The sequence below is a fragment of the Python bivittatus genome, unplaced genomic scaffold (genome assembly GCF_059951505.1).
Source record: "Python bivittatus isolate LINGU-HERP-01145 unplaced genomic scaffold, Pbiv_v1 ctg000330_np1212, whole genome shotgun sequence".
In the NCBI taxonomy this organism is placed as follows: Eukaryota; Metazoa; Chordata; class Lepidosauria; order Squamata; family Pythonidae; genus Python; species Python bivittatus.
Window position 1 is genome coordinate 50,868,332 of NW_028277058.1, and position 22,396 is coordinate 50,890,727.

Sequence of the window (22,396 nt, forward strand, 5' to 3'; positions counted from 1 at the left end):
AAACCAAACTCACAGGATTAGGATCCAAAAACGTCTTTGGTAATATCTCTACTTGATGAACCTCGGTAGCCAAATTCTTCAAAATCCAAATCATATCTATTCTTGAAAAAGATCTATGTCTTTCAGAAAAATATGTATACGGTCTTGAATTGCCATTTTTCTGTCTCCATATATCAACAAGCCCTAAATCGTCCATCAAATAAAAACAACTTTTGGTAAATTGCCTTGTGTAATTTTAATATTTTTCTCAGAAGTTCTGTCTAGTTATGGGGAGATCACTGCATTCCAATCCCCCATCAAACACCAATTTTCATAAGAAAAGCCCATTAGTCTCTCCATAAGTCCTTTATAGAACAATACTTTGTCCTTGTTTGGGGCATACCTTCCCAATATCAGAGCCTTAGCCCCATGCAAATTAACTTCCATCCCAACAAATCTACCATGCTTATCAGTCAATACAAGTTCTGGTTTTAGTTGGGGGTTTATATACAAAACTCAATTTCTTTTTTTAGTTCCTGCTGAAATAGATTTGTCACTCAAATTTTTATAAATCAAATATTTTATGTTTCTTCTAGTATGCGTCTCTTGTAGGCAAATTATGTCGTTTTAATTTTTTCAAATAATGTTTTTTTTTTCTGTTTTGAGGAGCATATGCTCATTTATATTCCATGTTAAGGGTTTGTAATCCATAATCAAGCCAAAAATTTAGAAAAGTCGATACCTGTAGCACCTAATTCAGTATATTTCCTTTCAGTTTCCTGTTGCACCTGTTGAGGTTTTTGTATACTCTCATCTGACACCTCCAATTGAGTCTCCTCCAACTTTTCTTTCAATTTTTAAAGAAATTTTCCCACCTTCTGGACAGAACTCAGTTGAAACCTCTGTTGTTTAAAAGTAAAAATCACACCTTCCAATTTGTCCCATTAGTCAAAAAGAAGTACTCTTTTCTCTTATGCAATATTTTAATTGAAATTTCTATAAGCACAATTGCATCTGTATTATCAATCTTCAGTCTTGTATTAAAATGCTGCTGCAAAACTTGATCTCTTGTTTTCTTCCTGACAAAGTGTACTAAGACATCCCTTGGAACATTTCTTATTCTCACAAACCTTGTATTTATTCTATATACTTCATCTGCCTCTGTATCCTCCTCATCCCATTCCAAAAAATTTAAAGCTTTAATAAACTTTTCTCTAATGTCTTCACCAGAATTCTCTGGAGTTGCTCTGAATCTCAGTCAAAATTCCTTCTCTCTCAGTTCTAGTACTGCCAGTTTATCTAAGTCTTTTTTCAGCTCTTTGTTTATAACTTGTCGTACTCTCCAGAATTTTCACTTTGTCATTAAGTGTTAACATCTCCAAACACTTGTTTTACAGAACTTTCCCTATTCTTAACTTCTTCTTCTATCTCATTTGCATCCATTCTTTTTTCAAAAGCTGTCAATTTAGTATCAAGTGATTCAGACAACTTATTGCCTAATTCCTCAAACATTTTCTGAAGTAAATGTGGTGTAATTCCTCTCTCTGCAGGTTGCTCTAGTGATTCTCTCCTCCCCTCTGCGGTTTTTGCTGCTTTTCTGGTGGTTGCCATTATGATATTGTAATCCAAAAGTGAAACTGTTTCAATTACAAGAGAAAGAGTAAAAGGCAGGCTTCCTCCCCCGCCAGTTTTGTCTTCCTGTGCCCTTAATACTTTTGTCTCAAATGGCACTCCATAGTTACAGTCAACATCAGTCTGGCTCATATTATCTTTATTTTTTGTTTTGTAATATCCACCAATAGTCTGCACTCTTTAATACTAAACAGATAACATTCCCACGAAGGTCCGGTCTGTTTGTCTAATTCCAGTTTGTTCAAAAGCACTTTCACCAAAAATTAATATTTCAAAATTACTGTCCCCTTTATCCATTTTAAACTTTCTTACATCCAATCCTTGTTAAGCTTTTTGCTAAAAGTTTTTAAATCTTTGAAGCCCTCCTTCCCCCCTTTTAATCCGGAAAGAATGTTGACTCACCAAGTGGATTTCTCTTATCCTGCTACTCAGAAAATCTGTTTAGCTGCACATTAATTACATCTGGAAGTGTTTGAGAAGGTGAGGCTTTCGCGAACCCTGTGTCCATATAGGCTGCATTACGGCTGTGAGCTTGACTGAAATCCCTCAACTCCCAGCCACTCAACTTACAAGTCGACTGCAAAAACCTCAGTTCCTACAGTCTTATTTATTTATTTATAAGATTTATATGGCCACCCATCTTAAGCAACTCTGGGTGACTCACAATAACAATAAAGCAAATAACTATAAAACAATCATAAAACAGTAAAACAATGAAACAAAATCCCTGCACCTTAATTCTCCCTTTGGGATGCCCTGCAGCAAGCTCCAATTTCCCTCATTCCATACTTCTATCTATACAATCCTATCCCAGCACCTTGGTAAACCTTCATTAAAAGCACCCACTAGCAAAACCTCTAGTTCTGAGATTACATAACCAGTTTGGAGCTGCTCCAAACTGGAGGGAAACCCTCATCTCTCAGATACCCTCACAATAGTAACTGAAGACTCCCTTTATTAGACTTAATGAAGACTGCTAAGTTTATTGCAGTTCTTTTAACTGGATATTTTAATTGGAAATTCCTGTCCCAGTTCTAGTTCCAACTCTATTTGTGAGCATTCTGGCAGCCCTGTGACAAAATAATTGCATCAACATCAGTCACACAACATGAACTACAGTTAGAAAGCCATAACTTTTCTTTTCTGCATTTAAACACAGCATTGCATTTAAAGCAGTGTTTCTCAACCTTGGCCACTTTAAGCTGTGTGGACTTCAACTCCCAGTATTCCTCAGCCAGCAGTCCACACGTCTTAAAGTGGCCAAAATTGAGACACACTGATTAAAAGGGATACTGCCATTTGATTAAAGAGATATCCATTTTTTCTTTGGGTGTTTGATTTTGAATCCTCAGCAATAACCGAAAAGTAAGTATACATGCCAAGGTTTAAAAGAGGTAACTGGAAATTGTGTCATTCTATTAGCATAATTTCAATGAGAGAAACACCATATAAATAACTCCAAATAGGGGCAGGAAGTAGTAAGAACTAGTGTTGCATACGTCTTCCAAACAGGATATGCAAATAGCCAAAGGACGCCAGTTGTGAAAAGCAAATTTGATTTTTTTAGTTCAAGCAATGTAATTGTTATATGAACAATGACAGTGTTCCTTTAAATTATTTCAAGGACTTTTTAAAGCCATCAGTTAGCAAAAGTGAAGGAAGACCGTTTTTCAGAAGGAATTAGGAAGAGGAGGAGGAGGAAGAGGAGAAAGGAAAAATAGTAAGTGGGAACAGCATCAGCCAGGAAGGAGAGCCTGCTTGGTGTAACGCAGCGTGAACCCTTTTACAGTTCCATCTACAGACCCAAGTCTTTCTAGAAAGGCCCTGGAAATGTGGCTTTTCCCTCGGACATTGGGCCAGGATGCTACATCAGCTGTATGCGTTAAGATAAGCTAGATGAATTTTGACTTTGGCACTAAAGGTGTGTGTGTGTGTGTTTTTTAAACTGTTTTCTGGATTTTTATTATTTGTATCTCTTTGGTTGTTTTTAATGTTGTTAGCCACCCAGATTTGCTTAGTGAATGGGCAGCCATATAAATTGAACAAGAACAAATAAATGGCGTGATTATGACTAGCGCTGAGTCCTTATAAATTGTAGTGTTTGTGCACATGGTGGTGGATATGCGAATGGTCATATGGGGGACAGATGCAGGCCATCTGTGGGTCAAATATGTATGTTTTATGCAGCCCCTGAATCCTGAAATAATACTTTTTCATTTCTTTCCCAGTACAATGAAGCATAAATGAACTCCATACTTTTTTTTGAAGTGTGGCCAGTGGATGGAAAAAAGATACTAGCCTTGGAATAAGGATTGCTGCTCCTTTTAAAGCTGTAAGTATCTTAATGAAAGAATATATGAAATAGGAGTCTGATGCATCTTCATGACACTGAGTGGAATTCACTGTAGCTGGTAACAAAAAATATCAACTGCATTTCTAAAGTCACCAGCTCAAGAATAATGCAGTCATCTAGAACAGTGTTTCCACAATTCCCCAGGTGATTCTGGGAGTTGAAGTCCACACATCTTAAAGTTGCTAAGGTTGAAAATGCTGATCTAGAGAAATAAGTGATCTGCCATTGCTAGAGTCTTCTCCTGGAACTCAAAAGTACACTTACCCAAGTGTGACCTGAAATGATCTGTAATATTCAGGGACATCTTGATAGGAAAAACAATGCTTGAAAGCTATATTTTAAAGTCCCAGCTCAATGTGATGATGAAAATCCCTTATAACGATGCAAGACATTTGAGGGATGTCCAAATGACTTTCTTACTTTACTCTTACTTTATGGGCATTCTTGGCAGGTTTGAACTTTGACAACTCTGGCAACACAACAAAATCCTCTTAAGCACAAATCTCTGGAACAATGGCATGGGCCTTATTATTTCAAGGCTGAATTAAAACATTTGAGAATAGAAGTGATGGCCTATGACATTAGGAGCCCTATTTTTGATATAGCATCTTAAACTGCATTCACACGATTACATCTAACAGTCATCACTGATTCCTGATTTTCTTCTCTTCCATCCTGCACTTCTCAGAAATGTAAAATGTGCAGTATAGCAACACTGTAATGGCCCCTTTCCAATTCAGTGGCTGCTGCATAAGGAAAGAAGGAAAATTATCAATGCAATATTGTTGCATTAGAGATTTGAGCCTTCTAAATGGTCTGTCAGGTTATTAAGGTGTAAGAAGAACAGAGTTGCTTTCTAATTAATTTATTACTAAATAAACTTGCCTAGACTAAATTAATCAATGTCTCCAATGCTTAGGGCTATGCAAATATCCAAGAATGGACCTCCCAATGCTGGCTGGCTGAAGAGAGAAAACCACAAATCCTAGAAGTGACAGTCCAGAAATTCATTATAGGAATCAAACACATGATTAATCCTAGGACAAAAGGAAAGAGGCTGCCATTATGAACAAAGGACAATTTCCTGCCAGCTCATTCTGAGTACTGAGATTCTTCTTCAGGGAAGGACAGCTTGGGTTAATCTGAAAGCCAGGTTTGATTTCACTTTAAAAAAAGTTGAACCAGTGCCATATTCAAAACAGGCTGTGCATTTTCATGTCTTCTCTGCATTTTTGAGATCTCTCCTTCATGTTGTTCCTATATGTGATGCAAGAGTAGGCAATCTGTGACCATCAGATGTTGCTGAACTGCATCTTACAACATCCGTTCTCTTGACAATGATGGCCAAGGCTCCTGAAGGAGGAAATAAAAGCACAGTAACTGCTGGCTGGGGAATCCTGGGAGGTGAAGTCCACGCATCTTAAAGTAGTTTGAGGCTGAGAAACGCTGCTCTAGAGGCTCACAAGTGGCTTGCTCTTAATCTTAATCCCTCCTTTATTACTGCAACAAGCTAGCTTGTTTGCTCATTTATTTATTTATTAGATTTAAAGGCTGCCTGACTCCAAAATGACTTTTAGGTGGCTTACATTTTGAAAGAGTAGAAAATAATAATAGAAAGAAGAAACAATGTATGTCTGGACAAGACAAACTCCACATGCTATAAAAAATACACCTGGCAGGTATAATTTGATTCCCCAATCTGGTGCCTTCCAGACAATCTGGGCTAGAAAACAAAAACTTGCTAATTAAAGGACTGCTCTAGATACTGAAGTCTTTCCTTTGAGCTGGAAAAGGGGTTGTGCCCTAGCCAATCCATTGGGTGGTTCCATCTCATTGCTTGTGAGCTGGGGTGGAGAGAAGTCAGTGCAGGGGAACTGGAGCAGGAGAGGGTGTCAGCAAGGTTAGTGCCAGAAAAGAGGTTCTGCCATACATACCACCCAGATGCAAGTCGATGAGGTCACTGTAATAAGACTCTCCCCAATAGTCTATAACAAGGAATTGGTGAAGAGAGAGAGTTATTGGTTCAAGTCCCCACCCCTGCCTGCCCTCCCCACTCCCTGCCCAGATTTCAAAGCATTCTATTAGAGAAATTGCAAACATAAGAAGACACAGAGAAAGAGAGAGACAGACAGAAACAACAATAAATCATGCAACTTTATAATAATCATATGCACATACATATATATATATATATATGATATATACTAAAAAGACAAGGAAAGGGAGTAACATTCCCTAAAAAACAGGCAGGCAAGACAGGCAGGGATGGACTTCCAAGCAAAGAAAGGGAAATAGCTAGGTTTTGTAAATTCTCTTTATTTCAGCATGTGCACTCCACTGTTGCTGACATGGCATGGGGGACATTAAGGAAGGGTTCCACAAACATGTTCCAGTAGGAAGAAATTCAATGTACATTATATGTATTCTCCATTCAACAAAACAGAAAGGGACAACAAGGTCCATAGGGGAGAGATCAAAAAAGTCAAGATGGTGATCATAGCAGCATGGGCAAAACTCCATCCCTTGTGTACATGTGTTAACACTATACTTATGTACATAGGGGCAGGGCTTTGATCATGCTGCTGTGGCCACCATCTTGACTTGTTGACACAACCTCCCCCCATGGATGCCGCTGGACTAGGCATTGTTCATTGTTGTAAGGATGGCTTTCTCACTTCACTCTTTAGTTGCTCAGCTACATGGCCTGCTTTGTCTAAAGAAAGCTAAAGAAGTGTTAGGCTTTCCTCTTGTAACTATTTCTAGCATTTTCTCATTCTCCAGAGGAACATTCACACATAGGACTCAATAGAATCTAAGGGTTTGCTTGTGAGTTAAAAAAAATAATTTATTTAGTCCACTATATGTAGCTCTCTTGACATGTTCACAAAACTAGAAAGTGTGGGCTGATACTGTTGGAACTGAGCAATGGTATAACAGAAAAATAAATAAATAAATCTCAAAACTCAATGACATTAAGGACCTGCCATGTTATCTTCTGTAGGAAAGGAATGTTCCTCCCCAAAATCATGTTCTATGAAGATCCAATGGAAAATTCTTCCAATAGAACATCCTTTAGACCCAAAATGTTGTTTTTAAAAGCATTTGCAAAGTAACTGTTAATACTTTTTATTTATTAAGATCATCCCCCTCTTTTGATCATAAAAAGAGGAACAAGATGCGGAATATTATTTTAGCTTCAATTTCTAGCAAGAAATTACCAATAACAGATCCAATGTACCAAAACTTTCACTGGTGGCTTTTTTAGACAGCACACAGAGAGAAGTTGGTGGCAACTCCCAATGTTTATGAGCCATTAAAAGGCACTAAAATACTTATTAGCTTATTATTGTTGGTTTTGTCATCAGGAAGCATTAGAAGTTTCATTTTTTGCCTCCAGTGCCAAGATATCTCAGGCTATTTCTAAACTGTACAAACTATACTTCTCGATTCATAACAGAATTTTTGCCCAATGCAGAGAACTCCACAACCCACAGGAAAAACAGTATTCAGATTTTCAAATTTGTGCTTTAGGCAGAAGGCCATTCCCTACACAAGTACAATACTAGCATGTAGACTATGTGTACTGCACAAAATGGTAAATACATGATGTTTATTTCACCATGAGCACAGATGATAGGATAGATGTAGACATGCTCCTTGTTATATATTCATTCAAATTTTATATACACCTTTTTTCCAGGAGCTCAAGACGGCTTACCCTGGGTTTTCCTTTCATTATATCGCCACAACAACAATTCTGTGAGATACGTTGGCTTGAGAGAATGGGACTGGTTCAAAGTCAGCCATGAGTTTCTACGCCTGGGATTCCACAGTCCTAGTCCAACACCTTAGCCACTAAACCATTTTGGTTCTTTATCAAATACATACTAAAAAGAAATACTGGTTGTACATCCAGAGTGAAACAGCCCAATTCACAAGGATGTTATTTTAACATACAGTCATCAGCCAACAAAGGATGGCTGTTTTGTGACGTTTCTGTTCCCATCACGCAACGCCAGAAGAGTGTGAACTCTGGCCACGTTGACAATTAGTTATTAAAGGAGAATGTAGCTCTTCAGTAATTTATTTCAAAAACTTTATACCCTGCATTCTGTGCAGTGTACAACAATAAAAACAGTGTCAAGAAGACACTACAAGCAAGTACAATAAAAGTCCATGATGACCCACCAGTACAGTATAGGCACCAAAAGCCTATATAAAAAGAAAGGAATCTTAGCATCTTCTTAAATGCCAGAAGAGATGGGACTAGGTGTACTTTTGGAGGGCAGAGTGTTCACATATGTGGGAATATCACAGAGAAGTCCTGCTTTTTAATCCATTTCCCCTTAACTTCACACCATGATAGTATTTTGGCAAGGCCTGTCTAGTTGTCCTCAGAGGCCAGGAAAACTCATTTTGGATTACTGCTAAATGCATCAATCTGACAGGCTGCAGTAAAAAAACAGATAGGAAGATATATGTGGGAAAGAGATGATGATAAGTAACTACTGAGATTTAAGTCACATGAACATCTGGAAATCTATTTGACAGCAGAAGGGTCTGTTCCAGGTCTAGATTTCCCTGCAAAAATGTTATTTTTCCAATATTAGTGTGAAACTATTTTAAATTCTTAGCCCTGAGTTCAAAAGACAATTATTAGTACTCATAAGCTAGCCCAAATGTGAAGCCTTGGGAAGGCAGTCTCTGGGTCTTTTCCTCACCCACTATTTTCCTTATCTCCCACGACATCTTGAATATATAGTGCAACTGTGACGATCTTCTGCCTACTAACACACCATCTCTGCATGTAATATGTGGGAGGTAATGCTCTCTCATTTACAAAATTGCTCAGTCTGGCTATCCTATTTATAGACAGCCCAACCAAAAGGAAAAGAAAAGAAACAAGTCAAAAAGTTAACCTGCATTGGCTGGTGTATCAGGGAAATCTACATGTGAAAGGACAAAGATGGATTAATGGATCACACCCTGTTGCTGATCCAGGAAAGTGGACTAGCAAAGGCATGCATTAGCTACAGACTGATGGAATGCCTTCAAATCTATCTTCTTCATGCCTTAGAAAAGCAGGGGTGATATTGGCTCTAGAACTGATGAAGGGATTACAATATGATGCAAGAGAAAAGCCTCCTATGATGCTGTCTATCATCTGGAGAGGTTCGCCTCCAGTAGTAGACAGGCCTTGGGGTATCTTTCTCCACTCCTGTCCCATGTCTGTGGAGCTCACTTCCCAATATAATCCAGGAACTGATGCCCCTGTTGCCTGTAAAAAAGTTTTAAACCCACATCTCTTCCTAACGGCCTATGATAGTTAACTGCCTGTTTTAGAAAACGTTTATCCTTTGTCACAAACTGATCATTTAATTTTAATGTAAGACTTTACCAAGCGTGTATGTCTTGTATGTTTTAAAATAACTATTAGATTCTTAGCAACACTGTATACCACCTGCCTAGATGATGGATATCCTAAAATCATATATAAATAAACAAAGATAAATAAGTAAGCTTTAAATAGAAGAATGTCACGACAACTCTTCCACTGTTGTTCCCATCTTGTAAAAAGTGGGTGAAATGAGGGGCATCTGTGTGCCAAATAAATAAAATAAAATAATTGTGCAGGTTGCAAATGGACTCCTGAGATTTGCTTTCTTTGGCCTCAGTGCCTTTAGCAAATAGATGCATGACTACTTCACACAAAAATCTTTTCAGTCAGGCTCTGTCCTTTCCAGAACCAATTTAAACGAGAGCCAGTTGCCGGATAGAAAAATGCTGTATCTCTAGAATGTGAATTCTACCGAATATATTCATTTCTATAAAATACTAATATAATTAATATATTAATATTAATCTATTAGTCTCTCCAGATTGCAGGTTTGATTTTTGATCATGAAAGCAATAGATGATATTCATCCTGCAGCAAGAGTGGACCCTCGATACAGTAACTCGTTGTAATGGGGTTTCAACCAGATCTTGATTGTATGCTTTATTCAGCTTATAATATCTGTTTTTGGTATGCTGACTAGATAATAGCAACTTGCCTGTTTTGACAGGGAAATATTAACTCTACCGTATTCCTGCAAGAAATTTCAAGTGGGAAAAAATGGTTTTCTAAGTTTTTATTTCCTCCCCCAAAGCAATGGTTTCCTCTTTGGAGAACAAAAAGATTGTTTTTGCCTAATTCTGAGAGGAGGGGAAGCACCATTCATGTTCTCTCTTGTGAGTGAGCTTCTGTCAACAACATCCTCATTTATAATTTTTCCCCACCTCAAAGTCTAATGAAACCCACTGCGTGATGTAATGTCATCACACTGGGATGATATCTGCTAAGGATGGTGTGAAGACATAATATTGCTCAAGAAGCTTTCATTTTCTCAATCCAAGGCTCTCCAGATATGTTCAAACTGCAACTCTCTTGCATACTGATATGCCTCAGTACCATCACTTCTGAGGAGGTACCAGATGAGGGAAGTTTGCAAGTGATATTTTAAAAAAGGAACATCAGATTTCAAGTAGGAGTCCTGTGTTTGGCGTGAACTCTTATTTTTTCCTAATCTCCATCTATGTTATCTCCAGGAACCCTTCACTAAAGCGAGTCACCAAGGTGCAAACTCATTCTATGAACAGCAGAAGATGCAGAAAATCATTTCACGCATTGTATGAATGCATGTTCCATGTGTCTTGGTAAGAAGACTGGGTTGGTGAAGGATCAGTAAGAGCATGTGGCATTGGTTGGGGCTGTTCTGTGATGGTCCCTTGCAAGGGCACTGGCGTTAACTCACAACACGATGAATTAAAACCATGTCATATTTCATTGTTTTCCTTCTGCATTGCTGAAAATAGCCGAGTCTTTCTTGCTGTGGCAAGGTTTATTTCCTTAACAAATTGTAAATGCATCACAACTTTCTGGAAAACATTAAGAACTGAAAAACGGAGGTTTGGGCCCAAATGCACTTCTACAGTGTTATCTTGCCATGAACACAGCTTTGCAAATAATGGAACTGGTGAATTTTAATTCATACATTAAAAGTACTGATGAATCAAACTATTTGCAGCTTAGGAGGTGACCTGTTTCTAGAGACAGCATAAAAGTTGTTACATATTTTTGCAAGAAAATTTGAGTACATTTTTTTAAAAAGGACAGACACAATATTGAATGCTGGAAAGTACCTGCTTCACCCCGGAGGGCTTTTTCCACAGCAACTCCCCTCTCCTCCAGCTGCCTTTGTTTCTCTTCAACCTGCTCCAGTTGTCTTTGGATGATCTATGGAAGGAGAACAACAATCCTGATGACTCTTCACTTTGCATATGTGAGAATTTCCCCTTCCACCATTGCAAAGAAAGACATATCAGTCCCGTTTCCACCACTCTACCATTTGATTCTGCAGGACCACTGCAACATAATCAAGCACGTATCTACGACTCTAGTAATTGTAAGGAAGCCCCCCCTCCACAGCTTTTATAACAGTGACACTTGTAGATGCAGCCAGAGAACAATACTCACAGCTGGCAACAAAACCTTTATATACATTATGATTAATAGGGCAATAATTCCTTCCTTCCCCCTCTTGGACCTCAGATCTTGTAGGAGTTTTACAGTAGCACCCCCAATATACCATTAAAGCAATCAGACAGAGAGAGAGAGAGAGACAGAGACAGAGACAGAGGGAGAGGGAGAGGGAGAGGGAGAGAGATGAAACTTCAAGAATACCTCTTGTATGACCAAAATCTTCCTTAAGGACTTCATAAGCCTGAAGTATATTTTCTGATGCACAATACAGAGATATAGGCACAAAATGGCTCTCCTCTTACAAATTCATGAAAAGCATTTTCCAGAAAAGTTATAGCTGTACCTGGGCCCTGTGTAACCTCTTGAGCTCTTCTTGTTTGGCTTGACGGCGAGCAGCTTTCTGTACTCGCCTGGTCAGTTTCGCATTGAGTTCCTCTTCTGTGTATGCTTTCTGTGGTAACAAAATGTAAAACATAGTTCAATCCCTTGCTGAAAATTGTCCCAAGATTCTGGAATTGAAGCATCCTACTTTTCTAGAGCACGGTGCCACTTGCTGTGCTTTCTGTTCAGCAAGCAAGTTGTCCTTCCAGATGTGTGCGCTAATGGTGCAGCAGGTGAGCTTTGGTGGAGATCTACAAGGGGAAGGAAGAGGCTTGAACCAGGTGCAAAGCAGTGATTTTACGGAGAGCTTCAAGTTATGTCTTCTTCTTAATGCTCCTTATGGCCTGTCATATACATAGGAGATGCTCTTGATTTCATTCATGTTCTTTACTACAGATAAAAACCTACTGTATTATTCCTTATAGATCTGTTGAGCAAACACGTTAAGAAGTGAGCTAAATATATCTGATCAAAGTACGATGCATGACAAAGAGCTCTCTGATGCTGTTGCTAAGACTTTAGTCTGCAACTCAATTCACATTTCAGAAACCCTCTGAATGACCCAACTTGCACTCTCAGCATAATGAAAGGAGATGTAATCAGCAGGACCTGTGATGTAGTTTGTGATTCACTTGGAAACTACATCACAGGAAAAGGACTGAATTCTCCCTCATACCTGTATATAAATTTAAAAACAAATCAACCTCCAATATATCTTAAACCAAAGTATTTGGGAGAAGGGTAGGTTAGAAAACTTTTGCCTATCATGTGAACACTTCAGGGAAGATTTGATTTCAGTAAATATATTATGGTATCACATTAACAATAATCTTAAAAGATACACCAGCAGTAGCTGCATTACAGCTTAGCTATATATTTTTGATACAAAATCTCCTATGAAGCTACAATTCATCTTATTTTTTTTAAATACTAAGTCCACTGTCTAAAACATGTCATCTAAGACATGTTTAGACAACATGTCATCTATCGAAAACATGTCATCTAATGCACATACTTACTTTCAAGGTAGTTGAAACTGTATAATTGTATAATTGTATAATTATTGTATAATTGTATAATGCCTTTTGGAGTTAAAATTCCTATGTTTCTAATTAAAAAGATATCCATGTTGTATGTTTTATGACCATCTACTGTATCTCCTTTCGTATCATGGAGCAGACCTTCATTTATATAAGCAAAGACTGTTTTCATGTTTCCTACATTTCACCCCATTTAAAAAATCAATTGAGCTAGATCATTGTAGCTGAATCCCTAAACAGATAAGATGAAGGAAGAGAAGGAATACCATTAAAATTACCACCAGAGTGCATTAGAGTTAAAAAGATGTCACACAACAAGAAATCACTTCAGTGTCCCTTTAAGCCAGTCTTCTCCAACCAGGACCAGAAAGTGTGGGAATCTGGGGAGCTCCAATTGCAATACATTTGGAGCTTGATGAAAGCTGCTTTAAGCCTTCTTCTTCTACATCAATCTGATAACCAACTCCAATAGTTAAACTAATATTTTGGAGAGAATGTGTATTTCATGTAATTGCCACAAGATAAACAAATTAACTGCTTATTTCATTTTTTTCCTTCAAGACTCAAACCTACAACCATAGTTGCTTCTTATGTTTCCATAGGCCAAGATCAATGCTTCTTAAAAGTCTTTCTTATCCACATAGAGACACAATGGATACTCAACAATCAAGATTCAGTATGGTACAGTGACTGGGCTGCAAGATCAAGATCATGCAGATTCAAAGACAAATTCCTGGCTGACTCTGAACCAATCATTTTTTTCTCTGTCTAACCTACCTCTGAAGAGTTGTTGTGAGAAAAAAATGGGGGTAAAACCTGTAAGAGTGGTGAAGAAATATGTAATAAGTAATATTTATATCAATCCCTCTTTTAGATACAATGCAAAGGTCCAACCTACCAAGGTAAGCACCTTGTAGAGTACCTTAAAAAACAGTGACTAAGATTAACATTTTTCCCAGCTGGATCGTCAAGTGCACTTGAAGGTTGGGGACTTGAAGATGATCTGTTGTGTTGATATTGTTAGTTGCTGCATACATGCACAGTCTGGGTTGTGTTAGTATAAATGAAGGCAGGGGAAAGCAGAAGACATATAGGCTCTGGTAGGTTAATAACAGAAATGCATGCAACAATGGCCCGTCAATGAGAATGGAGACACTACCTTTGATGCATATGATCTCTTGAATGCCAAGGCGTGTGGTACGTAAATCGACTTTAAAAAGGGGGAGGGAGGGGAAGGAATAGCAAAGGCAAAAATAAAAGAAATACACAAAATGGAGCAAAATCAGTTCAACATTGTAACACTCAATACAGATAGACAGTAATAAACACAAAAAGCTGCTTGAAATGTTACATGAAACCGTACAGAACACAAATAATTCAGAATCTGGAAATACACAATGGAAGCACATTGCTTTAACGAAAGTAAATAAAAAGCATCTTGTGGCCCCGAAAGTTCATCAGGCCAATTACAATTTTTCACACCTAAGCATTTGCAAGTTTGATACAAATGTGTGAAAGGCCAAACTTCAGACCAACATCTTTCCTAAGCCCCAGTGTTAGATTTTTTGGCGATTAAGGTATTGAATTTGGTATCTAACACTTTATTTTGGTAAGTACACAAAAAGACTGACAGAATTGCGCAAAACACAAAATGACGTCTTATTCTGAATGCCTGTCCTTCAATACTTTTGCAGTACATTCAGTTATCCTGAAACAAACATAAAAACATGAACAGAGAAGTAAGAAAGGTGGTGTGAGTTTTAGATAAAATTCCTGCATTTAGGAGAAGGCAACATATTTTTGAACAATCTGCAACTCCATAACTTAAATGTTGCATGACAGCAGCGCATATATACACTGATGATGATTCAAGTATACAAGCTACAGGAATCTGCTAAATATTTATTTAGTGGATTCTTTCAACATCATACATCAGACCCCTCCTCCCCCTCAATGCCAGTCACTAATGCCATTTTAGTCACCACAAAACAGGCAGCTGAGCCTTGATCTAGAAACCATGCATGAGTAACTTTTCCTGCCTGGAAGATCACACTGACTGCTCTGTATCCCCAGCATGACAATGTTCCCTAGGAGCCTGAGAGGTCTGTAGGATGAGAGATGATGGTAGCAGCAGCATCCACGGGGCATTCATGAGCAACTGCCAAGGGTTACCCAGGCCTTGGTAGTGTACCCATACAATAAATAGTTCCAGATATGATAGCAGTCTACAAATATAAAAAAGGCCATCACATGCAAGGGTGGATCTGTTTATTGTTGAAATTGAGTGGAGAACAAGAACCAATGGGTTGACATTAATAGAAAGGAGAGTCAGTGGAACTACCTGGAAGAGCTGTTAAGCAAAAAACAGTATCCCTCAAAGAACATTGTACTTCCCTTCACTGAAGATTTTCAAATGGGAGTTGGATGTGTGGTGAGTTGGGGTAAAAATTCAGGTTGACCTAATTTTATAACTAGGTTTACATTTGTCTTTGTAAGTACAGTATTGTTCATAGATGCCATTCTCTGTATCTCTCATGTAGCATCCTTAAGGACCAGATTTTTATTTTTGTGCTGATCTGTACCTGGTCATCACTACTTTGTTTCCTTTCTAGGAATATCTGTTGTGATTTCACACCATGAAGGATACCCATATCAGTCTCCCTGGTTATCTTGTTTCTTCATCATTTGTAAAGCAATTAGTCCTCCACCAGTGTATACACACACTCAATCTGTCTTTGACCAATGTTCTACACAAGTTCTGTGCTCTTGCTATTTGCTGTTCAGTGACCGAGCAGGGGACTAAGTGACTTGGAAGTATCCTTCCAAATCACACACCCTAGGATTCCAGGACAGTCATGTAAAACTACATCATCAGCTCATATATTCCAAGCAAAAAGTTAAAGTTAAAATATCCCATGCTACCTTGCCACTGTTATGAAAAATGTTACACGAGGAGAGGGTTACAGCAAGAACTCTTTGTCAATGATATTTAAAGTGGGAGTTAAACCATCTGTTGTTACTGTCAGCCTGATCCTTTAACTACTATAAGAAATGCCCCCCTTATGCACTCTTATTAGAACATTTAGAGTGAATTAGCTAGTCTATGGAAAATGTGACCATCCCTTACTCCTAGCAAAACTGATTATCTATTTCCCACTTTCAATTTAACTCTTAATACTGTATTTCTAGCACCACTGCTATTTAGGGATTATGAGAACTGGAATATCTCTATGTTATGCAAAATAGCAAACAAAAACACAATATACACTGATTCCCTCTGTTATACTAAGGCCCAACCTGCCTGAAGTAGCAAGGTTTAGATTTTAAGATTTTAAGGTTATTGATTACATTGGAACTCATCAGGAACCACAATCTTTATCCCTTTCTAGTATTGCAGGTATATTCCCCCCCCCCTTTTTTTAAATCCCATGTCTAATGTAGAACCTGCTATGAAAAGCTAGAAGGCAAACATAAAAGTGGTGCATTAAAAAAAAAAAATCAAATAAAAAGCACAGTTCAGGAAGAATGCTTACAGAGAAGTTAATCAAGGAGACCAATTCAGGCACTGAACATGAAAGAGGGTGATACTTATTTTGAATCAGCAACCTTTCTACACTATCCTCCACCCCACCAGGATTGCCTTAAGCTCAGCTCTTTTATTATCCTGGGTAAAAGCAGTTTGCTAGTAAGCTTAGTCACCAGTAGGTCTGTACGCAAAAAGAGCTACATGCAAATATAGGTAGTCCCCAGGTTAAGAATGCCTGGTTTAAAGATGACCCATACTCAAGAATGGAGCCTATACAGTTTGAGTTAAATATACAATGATTTGAGTTAAATATACAATGGTTCAAGTTCATTACGCAATACTCCTTATACAGTATTATACAATAATACTGTTCTGGCTTACATACAAATTCGACTTAAGGACAGTCCGTGAGAACGGAACTCATTCTTAATCTGGGGACTACCTGTAATTCAATTTGCAAACAAACCCAACTTGCTATTTCAGTCAAGAAGTTTTCAGGATAATAATCTTGCACAATTACCAAAACAGGTAAAGATATTTCTTCAATTCAAGATTGACTACTAGCAACTATAAGAACACATCCACTCAGTTTTCTGGGCATCAATATAGATGCAGTTAGCCATTGCCACCCTTTACTAAAAAAGAGGGTGTATGTATGACTATTTGACAAAAAAACTGGTAATAATTCCTATGGTTCTTGCATAATTTAGAAAAGGAATGCTCTTCATACATATTGCCTTTTTGGCAATATAATGAAAAATCTTTTCTTTTCCACTCCTATTAAAATAACTTTTGGAGTAGCTAGTTGCCTAAACTCACCTAGAATTCAGGACTGTGCAGGAATCTTTCCCATACCTAGTTTCAGAACAGACCTACACCTATGAACAGAAATGAGCCTTTTACATATAGCTTACAATGTTTGATCTAACTAGTTTTTCTCATTTTCATTAAAACAGATCCAAAACCACTGGGAAATATTAAAATTATCCATGTCAGTCTTTGTTAAGATTTTGTGACTCATCTTGGCCTCACATGACCATAGCAGTATCAACTTACCTCTCGCTTAGATCTCTGCGAGGAACGTTCCAAGACATCTTCGTTAGAGAGATCAGAATCCTCGGAGAAGCTTAAGTGCTGGCGCAGTTGCAAATCTGAGACAATAGAAAATGCATCATGTGGCAAAGCCCAAGGAGCAATTGGCATCATAGTAAAGTTAATAATGAACTAACTGGCCAGCACATGCTTAGAACTGAAAAAGAACCTCATCATCCCTTCCTGCAACAGTGATTCAGCTCAGGCTTTTCCAACAACTTCTCCTCAAGTCCCAGTCAATGGAGGCTGCGCTAGAAGCAGTGACACCTCCTTTCCCCAACACAACAACCTAACAGGCAACTGTCTTTTTTGTCTTTCAATAACTCCCAGGATCTCCCCAGGCAGAGTAACTGAAGCTGGGGATGAGTGAACTGCAGACAACTACTTCTAAAAATCTGAGGTACTGCCTATCTCCTGTAGCTTCTGTCCATCCCACCCAGTCTAACAGAGCCGGCACGCTCCAGGTCCTGTTGATTAAACAATACTACCTAGTAGGACCCAGGAAGTGGAGCTTCTCTGTCATGGTGCCTGCCCCTGGGAACACCATTCCCCCTGAGATTCATATAGGCCTCACCCAGGCCCTATTTAAACAAGCCCTTAAAAACTGGCTCAATGCCCAGGCCCTGGGTTAGAATGGGTGGTGGACCCCTTCTGTGACGTTCTAAGTTTTTTAAACGATTGTTGATTTTTTTCTGGACTTTCTGATGATATAGTCTGTATTTTTATCATATTTTCTAAGACACCCAAAGTTGGGAGACAGATTAGAGCACCTATAGATGTCATAATAAATAAATGCATAGGTTCAAGAAGACAAGAATACTAGACAAGGATTAGGGAGACAAGTGCTCAACTCTCCACTCAGTTCACTGGTGACACTAGGTGAGTCACTATCCTTCAGTCTAATCTAGCTAGGGTTAGATATAGAACTCTCAATCTGGGAGAAGTCTAAGGATACTTGATGCCTTTAGAAAGGACTGTATGTTGTTATTCTGATCTCTCATATTTATTTATTCTTCCTCTTCAGTTATCACTGAAAACATAAGGGGTTACAGCAAGTTGACATGCTGGAGCAAATCTGATCATGTACAAATGCTTGGAAGAGTCTTCCAGGTGCAGTGAAATCATTATAATACACAGACACTGATATTATACCTGCTGCTCTAACCAGTGGAGATGCCTTATGTTTCCCAGAATCCACTGTGGCCCCACTGGAAGGCGTACTAGGGCAAGATTTGTCGTCTGCCTTTTTCTTCTTGTCTTTCTTATAACTGGAGAAGACAGATTTCCAAAGGGATTTGGGCTTTGTGGATTCCTCAGCTGCACTGCTGGATTTGTCAGATAGCTTGTTTTCATTCTTTGACTTCTTCTCCTTTTTGTTCTTACGGGGAGAGAAGAGAGAAGTCCTTTTTTTACTCTTCCCACTGGAGCTTTCTGAAGATGTGATGGACCCATCATGCCCACCAATGTCTGTTAATGGTGAGAAGAACCTCTCACTACTAGCTTCATGCTTTAGAGTAGGGCCTTCACTGGCTTTCACAGCCAGATGCTTTGGAGCATCTAAAGAAAGCTCTTTGGTCTTTGAGGGTACTGTAGATGCTTTGCGTGATTTTGCAGCACCAGCACTGCTGGTCATCTCCAGATCTTTCATCCTGCTGAGCTGCTTAGCCATAGCATCCCGTAAGGCCTGGCTTTTGATAGACTTCTCCCTGGCCCTCATTCTCTCCTCAGCTAACTCCTTAGCTTCTGCAGAGACTTGAGGAAGGCCTCTCTTTCCACCTTCAACTGATGATGGTCTACCATTTTCCTTAACCAAATGCAGATGAAGAGGCTTCTCAGGCCTTGGCTTGCTAGGTGGAGTGTAATATTTTTCATTAAGGCTTGTATCCTCTGTTCTCTCATCATAGGTGTCTTCTACATCATCAGCAAATGGTATTTCATCCACACTCTCAACAAATGACTTCCTCACCTCTTCTCTTGGTGGCTGAGATGAATTTCTGGGGGGTCGGATCCTTTCATTTGCTGGTACCACGTGAGGTGTTTGCACAGACTCTGCCTCATTCTGCCAAACTGCCTGATGCCTTTTTCTTCGCAGTGTTGCTGGCTCTTCATTTTGAGGGGGTGGTGGAGGAGGGCTAGATGGAGGAGTGAGCATAGTGGAATCTGATGTATTAAAACTTTGGCTGGCCAGAGTCCTCATGTTGGATGAACTGCCCTGAAGCCCCAGTCCAGAACTGCTAGAGAGATCTCTTTTCACATCCCTTGAGTTTTTCAGCTCTTTCTCTGATTGGGAGGTTGGTGTCAGCAAAGAAAATTGCTCCTTATCCAACTTTGGTGTGACCACCTTTGTTGGTTTTACAGGATGGATTCCCTTTTCTTCTGAACCCTCATTAGAACTAAATGATTTGAGAGGAGCAGATTCAAGGGGTGAGAAGGTAAAGTTTGGTTCTGACCCCCTGCTTCTGTTGACAGGGGTGAGACCTAAACTCCTTCGGATTTCAGCACTCTTCATCCAGAATTCCTCTACAAGATTATTCCTTTTTAAAGTTTCTTCTGTTGTGGTGGGACTTCCCAGTTTTTCCATCTGTCCATCTTTACTTTTTAGAGCAAGTTTGGCCAAAGGAGTAGAAGTAAAAGCTGGGATTGGCTGAAAACACACTGGTGGCTCTGCTGGAGGTGGAATGGAGGCTTCAGCAGTGGGTAAAGGCTGTGAACAAATAGGCAGGGGAGCAAGAGGTGGAGAAGTTGGTTCTGTGGGTACTGCTGATTGTGATTTCACAGGTAATACTGGTGTGATGGCTTCAGGCAGTGCAACTGGCTGTGACCGTATTGGTGAAATAGATGCTGGTGGACTTTGGGGTTTTTGATCATCAAGGATCCTGTCTTCTTTTTCTTCTTCTGGGAGGAAAGGCTCAGGGAAAAAATGGGTATCTGAAGATCTTTCTCTGTGTGATACTGTTGTAAGAGAATCCTACAAAAAGGGATATAACCAGAGCATAATTAGGGGCCTAAAGCATTCTTCAGTAAGTTCTAGAATAAGAGCTTCCAATTCCTATTTTCTTATACTGTAACTACTTCCCCATCAACATATCTACAGAACAGTGCCTACAATTTTGCTGCAGAACACCAGCATATTACTGGATTCTGGGAAGATATTCTAGAGTGCACCAAGGGTACTTCTTGCTATGCTTGAACTCAAGACTATTATTCAAAATTCCCTCAATTATTGTACATTACAAGGAAGATAAATAGCAGTGTGCCAAGCTATTCCTCAGCTGTTCCTACTGGCCATCTTACTGAAGGACTCTTGACAAATTTTCAAGGAATACAATAGCATATATGGGCATAGTATAAAAACTATTGTTCCAGATAATTCCACACCCGTTCAGACAATCAAAATACAGAAAGGAGAATGCAAGTAAGAATAGAACTAGTATTGAAAACAACTGAGGCACATTCATACATTTGGCAAGTGTTTTGCACACTACTACATGAATAATTTAACTTCTGGTGTAGAGGACATTCTATTATGTGGACATATAAACCTTTCTTGCCATTTTGATATTAAATTTGAAATTATGGTTTTCTTTTTAGTCCTATTCAATGAATTTACCAAACAATCTTGGAAAGATCTACCACTTATCTTCCTCCAAAGGTGAAGTGCTCCTAGAAAGTGGGATGAAGAGAAGTCATAGGATACACTCTGCAGTTATGACACAGCTTTATAATTTACCATGGACTGGACATGCTTCAGAAACAGAGGGAAGTAAGGGTATGGGTTCCTCTGGAATCTGCCGGATTGGCCAAGACGTTTGGCTTTATCCATTAGGCAATACAATCTCTCTGCACTTTGCCTATATAAACCTCTAGCTTGGCTCCAGCATGGGTTCAAGTATAGATGATTATGGCCCTTGTTTGGATCTCCAATCGTAGTCAGTGAAAAAACTTTTCCAACTGTTGTCCTTCCAACATTCCAATCCAATATGAGAAACACATAAGATATGGGAAGGTTCTATTAGAAGGTGGATCCCCTTTTAATATTTGTTCCATCTATTAAATGTTCTAGCAGATAGTGTTGCCAGGCAAACTCCCCCAGTCTACTTGATTATAAAGCTATGAGTTTCTGGCTGATATAATTTTTTTCTCTACGCTTAAGTGACTATAAACACGCACATTACAAGGAGGTTTCTGAGTCTGGGATCAGTAAATGCTGTGAAACACAAGGGACCATCTTTCCAGGACCATGTTACCATGTAGTAAGAAGAACCCAAATTAGCTTTACTGCCAGAGGATAGGTAGCCATAGTATAGTCCTTAAGCCCACCTACCCACAGTTTTAGTAAAATAATACACATCTTATGGTAACATATAAAGAAAGCATATATACTGTACAACAAATAGCTGCAGCTAACTACAGTGAAAACCCCAACCATAGATATCACCACTAAGGAAAATTAGCTACTTTGGACAATTCCTTATTTGGACATTTGGGCAGCATATACAGGGATTTAGAGCAGGGATGGGGAACATCTGGCCCCTGTCCAGACCCCAGGCTCTGAAGTCCTGCTCGCTTTGTCCACTTACCGGGAAAATATTGCTTCAAGGCACTAGGAGCAGTTCCAAGTAGAACCTTGCTGTATGTCTCTGCCCTGCACACGCCCTCCTTTTGCAAGGAGGAAAGGCATGAGGCAAACATAATCTGCTTTTGGAAAGCCAGCACTTGGAGATCTTGGGAAAGAACGAATTCTATCTATTCTGCCCTGTTTTTTACCAAGGTGGATGAAGCTGGCTCTTTGCAAGCTGAAGCCTGGAAGACCCTCTCATCTGGAAGCAATATCAACCATTCTTTATCTGATGCCTTCCTTAGCTGGGTAA

The 22,396-nt window shown here is 39.0% G+C and overlaps 1 protein-coding gene across 17 annotated transcripts in view; it reads right to left on the reverse strand.

The window, feature by feature from the left end:
* MICAL3 (microtubule associated monooxygenase, calponin and LIM domain containing 3) overlaps positions 1-22,396 on the reverse strand; it is a 186,859-nt gene that overhangs the window by 11,817 nt on the left and 152,646 nt on the right. For 13 of the 17 annotated variants that reach the window (XM_088141284.1, XM_088141286.1, XM_088141291.1 and 10 more), the window contains 6 exons: positions 18,678-20,493; positions 17,490-17,584; positions 14,067-14,117; positions 11,830-11,937; positions 11,147-11,240; positions 5,899-5,949 (listed from right to left, as the gene is read on the reverse strand). In XM_088141284.1, coding sequence (XP_087997410.1) covers positions 5,899-5,949; positions 11,147-11,240; positions 11,830-11,937; positions 14,067-14,117; positions 17,490-17,584; positions 18,678-20,493 — 2,215 coding nt within the window. The remainder of the gene's footprint in view (positions 1-5,898; positions 5,950-11,146; positions 11,241-11,829; positions 11,938-14,066; positions 14,118-17,489; positions 17,585-18,677; positions 20,494-22,396) is intronic. The other 4 variants (XM_088141294.1, XM_088141287.1, XM_088141288.1 and 1 more) reach the window with 3 other exon arrangements.